Below are 17,065 nucleotides of genomic sequence, written 5' to 3' on the forward strand. Positions count from 1 at the left end.
TCTTATCCTTTTGGACAACTTCTTGAGACTAAAGTATGAAAAAGAAAAATCTCCCCAGAACCTTTGGATTCTGCAACCCCAAAAGTAAGATTTTATACAGCTATCTGCTCCTTTTGTTTGAAGACTCTCCCCTTATTTTATGCTATTAGGACAGCTCGTATTGCATTCCTACAACTTGTAAAAAGGAAATATTTTAAGGAGCTACTTAAAACAATCAGGTTCTCAAAATTTCTTTGCTATCTCATACTTGGCTAGTATCTCCTAACAAAAATTCAGTCTTGTCAGGTCCATCCTTACCTTGACATCCCCAATCTGATCCATGGCACAGGGCAGTCTGCTCATATGCTCCAGAAGGACCCGTAGCTGTGTTAGGGTCAGTTGTGGAGAATCAAACCTATATGAGTCAGGGAGAAAGGACTCACTAAGTAAATTGCCAAGGCCATACTTCATGTATCCAAAACCCTTATTTCCCCTCCATGAGACAGTATCTCCAAAGGACATCTATATTCAGGAACTCTGAACTAGTAAGTTATTAAGACAAGACTTAAGAACATTCTATATAAGATACTATGGTAACAGTTGGTAAGAGATGATACCAAAGAAAGACAATCAAAGTTCCTCAGGAAGTGAAACAGTATGGTCCATGAAGTGAGTATTTTTAGGTAGGAAAAAAATAAATACAGCCTTCTCTTTGAAGGAATGAAAATGTGAGATGGTCTCTAGAGAGCTCTTATTTTGTATGGAGATATAAGTTAAGACATATAAGGAGGTCAAAATAAGGAAATGAGACTTTATAAAAGCAAACAGCCAACAGCACATCATAGTAGTAGCTTTCACAGTGAGGTTAATCATAATATATTTGTTCTAATTGGAGTGACTACCAGAATTTTTAAGCAAAACACATGGAAGGATTAACCAGCAGAGTGCTATGTGATGATATAGAAGGGTCAAAACAACAATAGACACTCAAGATAAAGAAAAATAAGAACCCACTGTGGAACAGCCTATGTGATGTTAAGTTTTAGGAACTGGTAGAACAAATGAGGCCAACAGGGTAAAGGGATGGCAACTTGAGATAGGTAAACACTGTCTAAGTATTAAAAGCTTAAGGCCACCTGATATGACCATGATCAGGTCAACATGGGAAAGTTTGAATTTCCTTCGCAAAGAGCTCCTATATGAAAAGGGAACTCACTACTATCTTCACTTTTTAAAGAAAAAAAGGTTAGTTAATACATAATACACTATACAAATAGTGTATGAGATGTTTATACATGAATTGTACACCTGAAGCCTATGAAATTTTATTAACCAATGTCACCCCAGTAAACTCAGTAAGTTTTTTTTTTTGAAAAGAGAAGCAACAAAAACAACAAATAGAGGAATACAAGGGTTCAAGAACCATTCATTGTACTTATTCGAAGTTTATCATGTAATAAAGCTACCATATCAAGTTGAGAAAAAATGATTTAATAAATGGTTTCAAGATAATTCATTATTGCTATAAAAATGAACTTCATTCAGAAATAGACTGCAAATATATTTTGAAACTATGATAAAAATTGAAAAACTCTGAAGAAGCATATTTTATCCAAATATGGATCTTTACACTATCAATTTTATCAACTGATGAAACAAAAAGGAGGGAAGGTACATAAAGAGTTCTGATAGTTTTTAGCATGAAACATTTTCCAGGATAGAGGAGGTGCTGAAGCAAAAGATGTGATCACTGTATACTTAGTGACAGGAGAAATGGGTAAATTCAATAATGGAAGCTTGGAGGATAGCCACTGGTCTGAAATACAAAGCCTATTTGTGAGTCCTTATGCCTCAGGAGAGTGACAAAGGGACTCTTAATGAGAGCAGAGAAAACCCCTTGATCATTGGGAAAAAAGCAGTTTTACTGGTTGTTTTTAAAAATGTATCTGATGAATGATGCACTCATACGTATATTTTAAAAATCTTTAGGAATGACAGTGGCCAGAGGGGAGCAGGGAGGAGAATGAAGGTGGGAAGAAGGGGAAGGAACGAGTCATCATCTTGTTGCCTGGTGGAGGGTCTTGCTTTCAATTTGAAAAGACACAGCATCCATGAAACACAATAACGTGAAGTGCAGTAAAGGGGAGATATGCCTCTACATCCTATGTTTGAAATTTCCCATTCTCAGTGTCTTCTATTTCTTACTATATCATTTTCAAGTCTTCTCTTGCTATTCTCACTATAACTTACCCAGTGTTGAAGCCATGATTCTTCAACTATGTCATCAATATAAGTCTGGTCACCAATATGGGCATTTATTACTGACTACCTTTTGTTATATACATTACTTATGGTCTATCCATTTTTTAATTCATTTTCACATAGCACCAGCCCTTTATGCCCTTTCCTCTCACTCACCTAGCTTCTTGGCCACTGACCAACCCCAGGACTTGGGATTCACAAGTTTCTGCTTCAATAAGACAGTTCTTCAGTTGCTGAAGCAGCTCACTGTTTGGAAATTGTTTCTCATGGGCTTCAGACTCCAGTGCCCTTAGTTCGTCAAAGCCTGGAGACAGAGTAAAAGTAAAAGTTGCAGTGCTACCAAAAAAAGGAGGAAGGAGGCTGAAATGCTGACGAAAAAACAACTTGTCCATGGACACTTTCTTTTATCATCACTTACTGCATTTCGGGCCAGCCTCCACCTCTAAGGCCACTCGTACTTTGTTGGCCCAAGAGTCAAAGGACTGAGCCCGAATCTTCAGCTTATGAAGCATGGTGGGCAGCTCATCGAGAGTGTACCGATACCTGGAAAAAATGAGTAAGAAAAACAACATCTGGCCCAGCGCTAAAACTCCCCTGTGACCTCTAAGTAGACCCCATGCTCACCGCAGGTACTGTCGGCTACTTGGGCACTTGCAGAGGTCACTGATGTGGGAAAGGCAGACAAGGCCACCTGGGCAGTCATAGCAGGCTAGAGCTGATAGGAAGCATGTTGTCTTACACTTGATGCACTGGCGCTCATCATCTGGGAGCAACTCGAAAGCCTCTCGTTCAGCCTCCGTGATGCCCTGGGGGTGTTCAACCCACATACACTGTAAAGACTAGGAACAGGGTTGTGGACACCCCACCTCAGCCAACACTAAGCCCGGCTGTGGACTCAGCCTTATAAGGATAGCTGCAGAGAAATCGGAAGAAATAAATATAAACACATACAGTCTCTACCTTTTCATTTCAAAATGTCTGACTTTGAGATGAGGCACAGATACTTATTCAACTTTTAACTGTCTCTCTTCCATAATCTACTTGGACTAATTCCATAAGCACTAGTCAACACCACCCACCTTCTCCAAAAGGGCCTTTCGTAAACGACGTTCCTCCTGCACCATTATGAACATCTCCTTGTGCACAGCCATAGCCAGATTCAGATCCAATTTCTCTGGGAAGGCAGCCATCTTGCAGATGAGCTCCTCATGGGAGAAGACACAGTAGCGCTGGAGCTGGCGATAGTGTTCAATACATTGGCGTCCAGCCGGTAGCTGCAAGTTATTTGAGACTGTTTGGCTACCTATAATTCACAGTGCTTAGATGCTTCACAGTGAATGCAACTTTTATTACTTATGTCTATCTCTAAGCTCACCACATCCCACACTTACCCAGTCAGCAGTGCAAAAGTTGACAGCCTCCGCAAAGTTGTATCCTTGGTTAAAGCCACTGTGGTAAGCCCGAGGGAAAGTGATGACAAATTCTCCTGCACACTGGTTTGTGCGAACAACCTAAGAAAAAGAGAGCCCTGGCTGCCATGACTCAGCTGACTTGAGTGCAAGCCTCTGAACCAAAGGGTCCCTGTTTTGATTCCCAGTCAGGGCACACGACTGGGTTTCAGGCAAGGTCCCCAGTAGGGGGCATGGAAGAGGCAACCACATATAGATGTTTCTCTTCCTTCTTTCTCCTGCCCTTCCCCATCTAAAAATAAATAAAATCTTTAAAGAGAGAGAGAGAGAGAAAGGGTGTGAATCACACTTATGGAATGTGGGTGTAAGAATGCCTTTGAGTCTTCTTATACATGAAGTGAAAAAAGAGATCTAGGCTTTATCTTTTGGTATGTGTATGCCTTAAAAGAGTACATGAGAGAATGAAGTTAAAAGTAATTATTAAAGGAAAAGTCCAAAGAAAAACCACATGCAATGTAAGAACTAGAAATGGTCCATATACACATGAAGAAAATTCTCAATTTCTTCAATTAACAAATGCAAATTTTTAAAAGTCAGAAAATAACACCACCACAAATAATGGAAGAGAAACTCCAGAATTTCATTCCTCTAGTGACACAATGATTAGGTTGGTAGAAAGGGTCAAAACATTTTCAGATCTCTTAATAAAATCACAATCTATAAATAGCAAAACAACATTTAATAGGAAAAAACAACAAAATAAATTACTTCTGAATTTTCATAGAAGAGAACTGTGCTGTCAGAACTTCAACCTGCCTACAATCCCTCCAACCCAAACATTTGGGACATTAAGTAACGTTCTGGTTGTACTTCACTGATGGCAGACTATAATGTCAATCTCATTTGAAAAAAGCCCTGGTTGGTGTGGCTACATGGACTGAGTGCTAGCCTGTGAACCAAAGGGTCGCCATTTCGATTCCCAGTCCTGGCACATGCCTGGGTTGCAGGCCACGTCCCCAGTAGGGGGTGTGTGAGAGGCAACCACACACTGATGTTTCCCTCCCTTTCTTTCTATCTTCTCTAAAAATATTATCTTCTTTAAAAAGCTAAAAAAAGGAAGAAAAACAAGGGTGAAGACCCTCTGCTTGCCCTTTTCCTCAGAAAGCTGTGTCTTCCTGCATAGTGCCAGCTGCAACCAAGAGACAATTGTGAAGGTCGGCATGAACAGATTTGGTCATATTGGGCACCTCATAATCAGAGCTGGTTTTGAGTCTGGCAGAGTAGATACTGTCATCCTCAATGACTCCTTCACTAACCTCAACTACATGATCTACGTGGTCCAGTATGATTCTATTCACAAGTTCAAAGGCACAGTCAAGGCTCAGAGCTGGAAGCTTGTCATCAATGAAAAGCCCATCTCCATCTTCCAGGAGTGAGATCCTACCAACATCAAATGGGATGATTCTAGTGTTGAACATGCTGAACATACCATAGAGAAGACTGGGGCTAACTTCAAGGGTAGAGCTAGGGGGGTTATCATCTGTGCTCCTTCTGTGGATGCCCCCATGTTTGCGATGGGTGTGAACCATGAGAAGTACGATAACTCCCTCAAGATTGTCCGCGATGACTTCTCACCACCCACCGCTTGACCTCCTTGGACAAGGTCAGCATGACAACTCTGGCATTGTGGAGGGGCTCATGATGACAGTCCATGCCCTCACTGCCACCCACAAGACTGTGGATGGCCCCTCTGGGAAGGTATAGTGTGATGGCCAAGGGGATGCCCAGAGAATAAACCCTACTTCAACTGGCTCTGTCAAGGCTGTGGACAAGGTCATCCATGAATTGAACAGAAAGCTCATTGGCATGGCCTTTCATGTCCTTACCCACAATGTGTCAGGTATGAATCTGACCTGCCACCTACAGAAAGCTGCAAAATACGATGACATCAGGACGGTGGTGAAGCAGGCATCAGATGGCCCCTCAAGGCCATCCCTAGGTTATACTGAGGACCAGGGTGACCCCTGTGAATTTAACAGTGATACCCTCTCTTCCACCTTTGGTGGCAGGGCTGGCATTGTCCTCCTTGACCATTCTGTCAAGCTCATTTTTGCTATGGAAAGGAATCTGGCTACAACTACAGGGTGGTGGACCTTTTGGTGAACATGGAGCAAATGCCCCCTGGACCATAAGCTCCAGAGAGAGTAAAAATTGCCCTCAGCTGTTGGGGAGTCCTTGTCCCAGATCAATTACCCAACGCACTGATACTCTTCTGGCCTTTGCAGTTTCCATTCCTGAAGAAGGGGAGAGGCTTAGGAAGCCCTACCTTATCATGTAAAATCAATAAAATTAATTGTTGTCAAAAAAGAAGTAAAAAATAAGTGAGGAGGTGTGTCTTTAGGAGGTGTGTTTTGATCTGATGGCTCCAGGACTTGCCTTTATTTCACCTGCCTGAGAGTTTGCCCAGAATACAAATGGCTTCCCAGGCTCTGTCTGTCTCTTCAAAGTATATAAAGATGCCTGAAAAAGGAGGGGTAAAGAGATAACTTGCAGAGTAGGTAAGGGCTCTAAAAAACCTACCTTGTATCTGGGATTGAGAAGTCTAGGAAAAGAGGTCAGCAGACACTGACATCCCACCTCTGGCTGACTTTTAACTAAACAAGCTACCACTATTACCACAAAAACCCAGCAACAGAAGGAACTGGAAAGGGAAACTGTGGCTAGAATATGCATTTCTGAGCAGCCACAACATAATTCCCAAAATAGTTTGTTGTAAGGAAAAATCAGGAGGCATACAAAGAAACAACCAACTATGATGTATTCAGCATAACTGAGATAGTGCATATATCAGACATACTAAAGACTGAAAATAAATCATCTTCAACAGGCTCTAATTCAACATATAATGTTCAAAAAACTGAAGAAAAGCAGAAGAATGATGCTCCCCAAATATACAGACTCTCAATAAAGAAATAAAAATTAGAAGAAGGAAACAAAATATTCTGAAAGCTAAAAAGTACCATGGTTGAAGTGAATTCATTAGGTAGTTTCAACAGATTAGGGCAGGCAGAACAATCAGTGAGCTGTAAAAGAGGCCCATTGACATTATCCAATCTGAGAAGCAAAGAGAAAACACAATGAAAATAAACACATCATAAAATACCTATAAATCACGATAATTAGAGATTCCGGCCAAGATGGAGGCATAGATAGACACACTGTGCCTCCTTGCACAAACAAAAGAAGGACAACAACAATTTAAAAACAAAAATCAACCAGAACTGACAGAAAATCAAACTGCACTGGAACTCCAACAACCAAGGAGATAAAGAAGAAACATTCATCCAGACCAGTAGGAGGGACGAGAAGGGCAGCCGGGGCGGGGTGGCGGGGTGGAGAGGACCCGGAGAGGTGGCGGATTGTGGAACTAACGGGCAGGCAGTGCGACCGCTAGCAGACCCTGCGGTCCCACAATAGCATATACATAAACCAAGAGGGCCAGGCCCAGAGAAGTGGCAGATTGTGGAACAGGGCAGGCAGTACAGCCCCACATTCGCACGTAGATAAACCAGAGGAATGGTGGGGGAGTGAAACAGACCACGCAACCCAGGGCTCCAGCGCAGGGAAATAAAGCCGCAAATATCTGATTGAAAACACCCGTAGGGGGTGAGGCAGCAGCAGGAGAGACTCCCAGCCTTACAGGAGAGTTTGCCGGAGAGACCCACAGGGGACTAGTGCATGTACAGGCCCAACCACTTGGGAATCAGCACCAGAGGGTCCCAATTTGATTGTGGGTAGCGGAGGGAGTGAATGATATCTGGCAGAGAGTGGACCAGGCACCAACGCTCCCTCTCAGCCCCTCCCCCATGTACAACATCACAGCACAGTAACCAGCATTACCCCACCGCGGTGAACACCTAAGGCTACGCCCATTTATATAACAGGCGTGCTGAGACCAAAAAAGAAAAAAAAAGGCCCAAAAGGAAGAACAGATCAAAGCTCCAGAAATAATACAACTAAGCAGCGAACAGATAGCCAACCTATCAGATGCACAGTTCAAAACACTGGTAACTAGGATGCTCACAGAACTGGTTGAATTTGGTCGCAAATTAGATGAAAAAATGAAGGCTATGCTAAGAGAAACAAAGGAAAATGTACAGGGAACCAATAGTGATGCGAAGGAAACTGGGACTCAAATTAATGGTGTGGACCAGAAGGAAGAAAGAAACATCCAACCAGAAAAGAATGAAGAAACAAGAATTCAGAAAAATGAGGAGAGGCTTAGGAACCTCCAGGACATCTTGAAACGTTCCAACATCTGAATTACAGGGGTGCCAGAAGGAGAAGGGGAAGAACAAAAAATTGAAAACTTATTTGAACAAATAATGAAGGAGAACTTCCCTAATCTGGCAAAGGAAATAGACTTCCAGGAAGTCCAGGAAGCTCAGAGAGTCCCAAAGAAGCTGGACCCAAGGAGGAACACACCAAGTAACATCATCATTACATTACCCAAGATTAAAGATAAGGAGAGAATCTTAGAAGCAGCAAGAGAAAAGGACACAGTTACCTACAAAGGAGTTCCCATAAGACTGTCAGCTGATTTCTCAAAAGAGACCTTACAGGCAAGAAGGGGCTGGAAAGAAGTATTCCAAGTCATGAAAGGCAAGGACCTACATCCAAGATTGCTGTATCCAGCAAAGCTATCATTTAGAATGGAAGGGCAGATAAAGTGCTTCAAGGAGTTCATAATCACCAAGCCCTTATTATATGAAATGTTAAAGGGATTTAGCTAAGAAAAAGAAGATCAAAAATATGAACAGTAAAAATGACAGCAAGCTCACAGTTATTAATCACACCTAAAACAAAAACAAAAGCAACCTAAGCAAACAACTAGAACAGGAACAGAATCACAGAAATGGAGATCACATGGAGGGTTATCAACAGGGGAGGGGGAGGGGGAAAAGGTACAGAGAATAAGTAGCATAGATGATAGGTGGAAAATAGGCAGGGGGAGGGTAAGAATAGTGTAGGAAATGTAGAAGCCACAGAACTTATAACTATGACCCACGGACATGAACTATTGGGGGGGAATGTGGGAGGGAGGAGGTGGGCAGGATGGAGTAGAGTGAAGGGGGGAGAAATGGGACAACTGTAATAGCATAATCAATAAATATATTTTTAAAAAACAACCTTATTGTACTCCAGGTAAAGAGTAAAATCAAACTGTCAAAAGCTAATGAGAGAGAATATTGAGAGCAGCAAAGAAGGACACAATTCATCATGTGTAACAGATCCTCAGTAAGATAATCTGCAGATTTCTCATCAGAAATCAGGATTGCTGGAATGCACGGGATAACATATTTCAACTGATGAAAGAAAAAAAATAGAATGAGAAATTAAAATACATCCCTAGGTTGTTTTTCTACAGTAAATATACTCTATCTAAAATATCCTAGTCCTTCAGACTAAATAACACTACAGGGTAACTAGAAGCCACACAGAGAAATAGGTATCTCGATGGGAAAATATAAAAGCCAGAATTGGATTTTTATGACTCATCTTATTTTCTTTATAACTGAAAAGAAACATGTGAAGCAGTAATTATGTAACTATGATGGTGGGCAGACAATGTATAATATGTGATTTGTCACTAATAAAAAAAGAGGGACAGAGCTACTACGAAGTTTCTTTGAAACTTACTATTAAAGGTAAGTTTGTGTTAATTCAAACTAGACTGTTATAAATTAAAATAGTCCTTGGCTGGCCAAAAACCTCATTTAGTTTTTTCTGTAAGATGGCTCTAGTAGTGCTCAATTGTCTTTTAACTTCATTGAAAATAATTTTGTTAGATGGTATTGGGATAGCTGTCATATCAGTGCACATTAAAGAAAACATCAAAATTGGTGAATTTTTGTGTAGTCATTTTAATGGAAGAAAATATGCAACATTTTTAACATACTGTGTTATTTCAAGAAAGGTAAAAGACACAATCGAAACACACAAAAAATATTTATATAGTGTATGCAGAAGGTGGTGTGACTGATGAAACATGTCAAAAGTGGGCTGCGAAGTTTTATGGTAGAGATTTCTCTCTGGATGGTGCTTCATTGTTGGGTAGACCAATTCAAGTTGAGAGTGATCAAATCAAGATGTTAATTAAGAATGATCAATGTTATACCACACAGGAGATAGGTGACACACTCAAATTATCCAAATCAATAAAGTTGTTGGTAAAAATGAAAAATGGGTCATTTTACAGAAAAAACTATATGGACTTTTTGGCCAACCCTAAGTAATTGTAAGACGATGGTAACTAACAAAATAAGTAAAAAAATACAATAAAGACAGACATAAAACCAGAACACTAGAATAAACCAATTGATCACAAAGAAACATGTAATGAAGATCTGAGGATCAAAAATATGACATGTAGAAACAGATATAAAGTGGCAGAAGTTCTTCCTTATTAATATTATCTTCAAAATTAAACTCCAAAAGCAAAAAATGAGTGAACAACTGATTCAACTATATCTTGGGTACAAGAAACTTACATACATATTAAAACACAAATAAAATGGAAGTGAGAGAATGAAAAGGTATATTCCACAAAAACAGTGACCAAAGTAAAGCTATCCTAGTATCATACAATATAGACTTAAATATTCAAGCAAAAAACTGTTGCAAGATAAAGGAGGACATTGTATTTTGATAAAAGGGTAATTCCTTAAGACAAATGAAATAAATAGAAAAAATAATAAGTGATCAACAAAACCAAAAGCTTGTTCCTTGAACTGCCACATTAATACACTTTTAGTGAGACCATGACAAAAGAGGGACACCATAAATTATTAAAGTAAGAACCCTGGCTGGTGTGGCTCTGGACTGAGTGCCCGCCTGTGAACCAGAGTCACTGGTTCAATTTCCAGTCAGGGGGCACGTGACAGGCAACCACACATTGATATTTATCTTTCTCCTTCCCTTCTCCTCTAAAAATAAATATAAAATAAATAAAATCTTTAAAAATAAATAAAAGTGGGAATATTATCAACCTTACAGAAATGAAAAAGGGTGAGAGTAGTATAAGTCACTGTACAACAAATTATGTAGTATGTGTATTATCAAATGAAATGATATACATGAAATACAAGTTTTAGTCATGTTGTGGGAGTGTGCTGAGTATAAATGGGAAAAAAAAGAAACAACAGTAAGCTACAATCACGAGGCAATACCAACGGGATAACTAGGTAGCTACATGATTTCATTATTAATATTTAAGCTTGGTTTTTTTTGAGATAGTAGTAATGTTAGAAAAGTTGTTAGAAGTGCAAATAAACACTGATAAAATTTCAGAAAATGTAACAGTGCCTTGCAGAAACCAAGTCTATTTTATACAGATGGAAAATCTGAGAGAAATGAATATAAAAGTGGTAAGTTCTTGTATAAGGTTAACCCACACCTCACAGCAGTTCTTAGAAAAAGTGTAATGTTTTGGAGACGTAGTGTGTGCTAGTTATATATCTGCTAGCACACACTACATGCTTAGGGCTTAGTCCCTTTATTTTGCAATCATGGCAGATATAAATCAATCCTGGAAATTCCCTAGTAGAAAACCACTTCCATGTTCCCCAAGGTTTTACAGAATTAGAATTTATATGCTGTAATATTTATTAAAGGAAGACCAAGACTATGAGGCAAACTGAACACACAAAATCCAGGTTTCAGCTTTAAGTTATAAATAACTTTCTGATCTCTCCTTTCTCTTCCTCCTTAAGTGAATTGTGTAGGATGGCCATTTGACAACTAGCACAGAAAGGGAAAGACATATGAGTAAATTCAGTTTCCATATCAAAATGGATATAACTTTTGATTCCTCAAAATTAAGTTCTTCCTCATTCCCTTCCCACCATATGGCAAGATTAAATACCCTCCCCCCCTTAATTTCAGGTACTCACTGGAACACCATGAGACATGAGGGTATTGGGATTCATGAGGGTAACAAGTTGGTGTAGAAGGTCAGGCTGGTTATCAAAGAGCTCAGGTGTAAGCTTCTTCATCACCTCCTCCAAATGTTCTGCTGCCAGTGAGGGCACCCCATACCAGGTCTTTGGCTCACCCCTGATCAGGAGAGAAGGAAGCATGTAAAGACTGGACAAATCTTTGCACATAGAGGGAATCTTGATATCCATTCCAGCCATTTGGGCCCTGCTCACCAGTGTAAGTAGTTGATGGAATAGCTCCAGTGATCCTCAATATGCCAACAAAATGCTGAGAATACCATGCCCACATATAGCCAGGGAACCTTCATGCCTGAGATATCTGCATTGATGTGGCAGAGGACAGACTGATCCAGTACTGGCATTACATTCAGGTTCCAACCACTGGTAGCATATTCCTGTGAGGTCAGAGATTTGCCAGAGTGGGTAGGGTGCAACATCGGGTAAAAAAAGGCAACCTAAGCCAGGCTCATACGGGATGACAAAGGCAGCCAAATTAAACAACAATATGGTATAATAAAAAAGTTAACAATTGTTAAGACTATCTGAATTATACCTTCATTCCAAATTAAAAAGAAAGGCAGTAAGAATAATGTAGGTGAATTAATCTTTAACGTAATAAAAGTATGTCCACTGGTACTCAATGCTTAGTGGAGACCCATTAGAAACAATGTCATTATCCGACATGCTTTAGAAGCACCATGCAAAAGAATCAAGTGAAAAAAAATCAATACAAAACTACACAATTATATAATTGTACTTATCAGTAGTATTACTGAACGACCCACTTCGAAAACTTCTGGGTTATATATATTTAGTATATGTAACTTCAATTTTATGGTTAGACATTAAGACAAATCATAAAGGATGTCAAGATGGAAGAAATACTTGAGGATAAAACCTAATGAAATAAAAGCGTACATACAAATAAAAATTCTACAGTGATGTTGTTATGACCAAAACTTAAAAAAGAAAATGAAACTTAAGGTAATTACCCAACTTTAGCCTAAAGTTATGACATTTCTCATCAATATCAGTATTAGCCTTTTGGCAATAAAACTGAAGAGGCTGTAAAGGAATCTCATAAACATAAAAAGTGAATATACTTCCCTGCCTCTGTAAGACAAGAAAATAAATGTTCCTGAGAGTTTTTATCCACTGTCTGTCACCACAGGAACCTGGATCAGAACTTACATTTAACAGACCATGCCAACCCTAACATTAACACATTAGAATCTTGAATTGCAGTGTCCTCAGGCATTTAGCAGAAACACTAGTAACTATTTCTAAACAGGACATATTTTAATTTGGTCTTCGGGAAAATGCTCCATATATGTGGTTAAAAGACAGATGAGTTCACAACAAACTAACAAACGAACAAGTCACGAAATATGTGAGGTGGAAGTGAAATGAGTGAAAATTTGTTCATAAAACATTAAACTACACAAACAGACCTAATAATAGTATGGGCAGTATAATTATCAGTATATTAGAAAGTAATAGTAAAGGCAGCAGGAAAAAGAAAATTTTCCTTAATATGGACCAGGAAAATCTGAAAAATGACTATCAATTCTATAAATTAAAAATCCAATTAACATTAGAAATCTGAAAGTAAAACTGGTTTAATAGTGATTAGCTAATAAAACTTTGATGAATTATAGAAATTTTTTAAATAACCGAGAACACTGTAGCAAAAGGGGAAATACAAAATAGAGATTAAGAATTGTGAAAATAAAGTTATAATAAGAATGTCCATATTATAGTGGTTTATGGTAGATAAAAGGACTTAGGATAGAAAGGTTATATTAGAAGGGTCAATGGCCATGAATTTTCTTGAACTGGTGAAAACTGAATCCTCAAATTTGGGAAGTACTATAAATCTCTGGTATGTTAAATTAAAAAGTCACGTACTAAAATATGCAGTTTGCCACAAGAAATCTTACAACAGTCAGAAATGAAAACATTAAATTACATATAAATTAATAGGGCTAAATCTATATTAAAGCTGAAAATACAAATAAAAGAACCTATCCATTTTATTAAGCAGAAAAATGTTAAAAGGACACAAAAATTTTACAGTTGTTAGAAGAAAGGGGAACAAGATAAGATAGTCTGATACTGCTTAAGAGGAAAGAAATAGCTGAAACAAATTAAAGATTAACTTACATTTAACACAAAGTATTAAGAATAACAAATATACATATAGATATATGTATATAAACATATAAACTATATACACATCTTTATTTATGTAATTACTCAATTAAGAGGCAATTAAAAATGAAATGAGAACTTTAGCCAAATGGATTGGTGGGCTGGAACATTTTCTGTTACCATAAAAGGTTGTGGATTTCATCACTAGCCATCAGAGAGATGTAAATTAAAACCACAAGGAGGTACCATCTCATTCCAGTCAGAGTGGCCAACATAAATCCACAAACAAATGTTGGAGAGGATGCGGAGAAAAGGGAACCCTAGTGCACTGCTGGTGGGAATGCAAACTGGTAAGGCCACTGTGGAAACCAGTATGGAATTTCCTCAGAAAACTAAAAAGGAACTGCCCTTTGACCCACTGCCGAGATTATACCCTAACAACTCTGAAACCCCAATCCAAAAGAACCTATGCACCTCAATGTTCATAGCAGCACAATTTACAATAGCCAAGTACTGGAAGCAACCTAAGTGCCCATCAGCAAATGAGTGGATCAAAAAACTATGGTACATTTACACAATGGAATACTACACAGCAGAGAGAAAGAAGGAGCTTATACCCTTTGCGACAGCATGGATGGAACTGGAGGGCATTTTGCCAAGTGAAATGAGCCAGGCAGTGAGAGACAAATACCATATGATCTCACCTTTAACTGGAACATAGTCAGCAAAAGAAAAAAGCAAACAAAATATAACCAGACACAATGAAGTTAAGAACAATCTAACAATAGCCAGAAGGGAGGGGGGAAGGGACAGTGGGGAGAAGAGGTTTTCAGGAACTACTATAAAGGGCACACGGACAAAATCAAGGGAGAGGGTGGAAGTGGGGGTGGGAGGTGGGTTTGGATGGGGTAGGGTAGAAGGGTGGGGAAAAATGCAGACAACTGTAACTGAACAACAATAAAATAATTTTAAAGAAACCTGGGGATCACATACCTGATATCAAAACACTCTGGTCCTGACTTAAACACAAATACACAGATCAAAAGAACAGAATAGAGAGCTTTGAAATAAATCCACATTTTTATGTACAATTAGCATTAGACAAAGGAGTTGAGTATACAGTGCAGTAAAGATAGACTCTTCAATAAATGGTGCCAGAACCAAACTGATACATGCAAAAAAATGACCTATACCACAATCTCACACCATATAGCAAAGTAAAGTTTAAATGGATGAACCACCTAAATATGTTGCGATACCATGAAGGAAAACACTGGAAGTAAAATTTTTGGTACCTTGTATAGCTATATTTTTGATCATATATCTCAGAGGGCAAGGAACATAAAGAAAATAAATAACTAAATGGGACTACAACAAACTGAAAGGTTTCTGAACAGATAAAGAAAACATCACAATGAAAAGGGAACCAACCGTACAGGAATACATATTTGCCAACTACACCTTAGACAATGGTTTGAGCTCCAAAATATAAAAGACCTCATACAACTCAACACCAGGAAGACAAACAAATCAACAAAAATTAAGCAAACAACTTGAATAGACACTTAGGACATAGAGAGGGCCCACAGATATAGGAAAAGATGCTCAACATCACCAACCACCAGAGAGACACAAATTAAGATCATTATGAGACATCACCTCACACCTGTCAGAATGGCCATTGTTAATAAATTAACAAACAAGTGCTGGTAAGGTTGGAGAGAAAAGTGCACTGTTGATGGGAATGCAGACTGGTGAGGCCACTGTGGAAAACTATATGGAATTTCCTCAGAAAACTAAAAATGGAACTGACTCTTGACCTGGGAATTCCACTGTGGGGAAATACCCTAAGAATACCAAATCATCAATTCAAAAGAATGTATGCACCCTTTTGTTTATAGTAGCAAAAGCCAAGGGCACGTCAGTAAAATGAATGGATCAAAAAACCACCTTTTGAGACAGCATGGATGGAACTGAAGAATATTAGGCTAAGTGACATAAGCCAGTGAGTGAAAGAGAAACAATATATGATCTCACCTATAAGAGCAATCTAATGAACAACATAAATACACAAAAGAGAACCACAAGTATGGAAACACAACAGACTGACAGTGACCAGAGGAGATGGGGAGGGGAGAATGTGGAAAATAAGGAAAGGGGCTATCTAAGAACATGCATGACCCATGGATTGAATAACAGTGTGGGAAAGGGAGTGCGTGGAGGAAGGCAAAGGAATGAAAATTGGGACAACTCTAACAGAATAACAATAAATAATAAAAACAAAAATAAGTACCTAGTAATAAATTAAACCAAGGATGCAAAAGAAATATACTCAGCAAACTATAGAACACTAAAGAAATTGAAGAAGTTATAAATAAATGGAAGTATACATCATGTTCATAGATTGGAACAATTAACATTATTAAAATGTCCTTACTACTCAAAGCAATTTACCTACTCAAGGCAATACCTATTCAAATACCAATGGCATAATTCACAGATCTAGAACAACTATTCCAAAATGTTATATGGAAGCTAAACAGACCCCAAAGTGTCTCAGCAATCCTAAGACAGAAGAACAGAAGTTGGAAGATCACAATACCTGATATTAAACTCTATAACAAGGCCACTGTAATCAAAACAGTCTGGCACTGGTCTAAAAACACACAGATCAATGGAACAGAACAGAGAGCTGGGAAATAAATCCATGCTGCTATAGTCAATTAATATTCGACAAATGGGGCAGAAGCATACAATGGAGTAAAAACTGTGTTTTCAAAACACAGTATTGGGAGATCTGGACTGGTGCATGGAAAATAAAAGCAGATCACCAACTTACACCATACCCCAGAATCAATTCAAAATGGAGGACGACTTTAAACATAAGCCATAACAACATAAAAGTCCTAGCCAAAACTTAGGCAGTAAAATTTCAGACATCTAAGTAGTGATTATTTTTGCTGATATATTGTAGGGAAGGGAAAATAAGGAAAAAATAAACAAATGGGATTATATTAAATTAGAAAGATTCTGCATAGCTAAAGAAACAATGATCAAAATGAAAAGGCAACTGACTACATGGGAAAACATTTTTGCAAATATTGCACTGGACAAGGACTTAATCTCCAAAATATATCAAAAACTCACATGACTCCACACCAGGGAGACAAATCACCCAATTAAAAATAGGCAAAGGACCTGAATAGACAATTCAACAAGGACACACAGAGGGCCCATAGACATATGAAAAGACACTCAGCATCACTA

General features: G+C 38.6%; 1 protein-coding gene across 4 annotated transcripts in view; it reads right to left on the bottom strand.

Moving 5' to 3' along the window:
- Positions 1 to 17,065, bottom strand: part of LOC139440637 (lysine-specific demethylase 5D-like) — a 35,482-nt gene that overhangs the window by 4,688 nt on the left and 13,729 nt on the right. For 3 of the 4 annotated variants that reach the window (XM_071220487.1, XM_071220489.1, XM_071220486.1), the window contains exons 11-18: positions 11,861 to 12,042; positions 11,603 to 11,765; positions 3,633 to 3,752; positions 3,321 to 3,515; positions 2,866 to 3,047; positions 2,660 to 2,784; positions 2,398 to 2,545; positions 298 to 394 (exon numbers count right to left, since the gene is read on the bottom strand). In XM_071220487.1, coding sequence (XP_071076588.1) covers positions 298 to 394; positions 2,398 to 2,545; positions 2,660 to 2,784; positions 2,866 to 3,047; positions 3,321 to 3,515; positions 3,633 to 3,752; positions 11,603 to 11,765; positions 11,861 to 12,042 — 1,212 coding nt within the window. The remainder of the gene's footprint in view (positions 1 to 297; positions 395 to 2,397; positions 2,546 to 2,659; positions 2,785 to 2,865; positions 3,048 to 3,320; positions 3,516 to 3,632; positions 3,753 to 11,602; positions 11,766 to 11,860; positions 12,043 to 17,065) is intronic. The other variant, XM_071220488.1, reaches the window with a different exon arrangement.

The sequence above is a fragment of the Desmodus rotundus genome, unplaced genomic scaffold (genome assembly GCF_022682495.2).
Source record: "Desmodus rotundus isolate HL8 unplaced genomic scaffold, HLdesRot8A.1 manual_scaffold_42, whole genome shotgun sequence".
In the NCBI taxonomy this organism is placed as follows: Eukaryota; Metazoa; Chordata; class Mammalia; order Chiroptera; family Phyllostomidae; genus Desmodus; species Desmodus rotundus.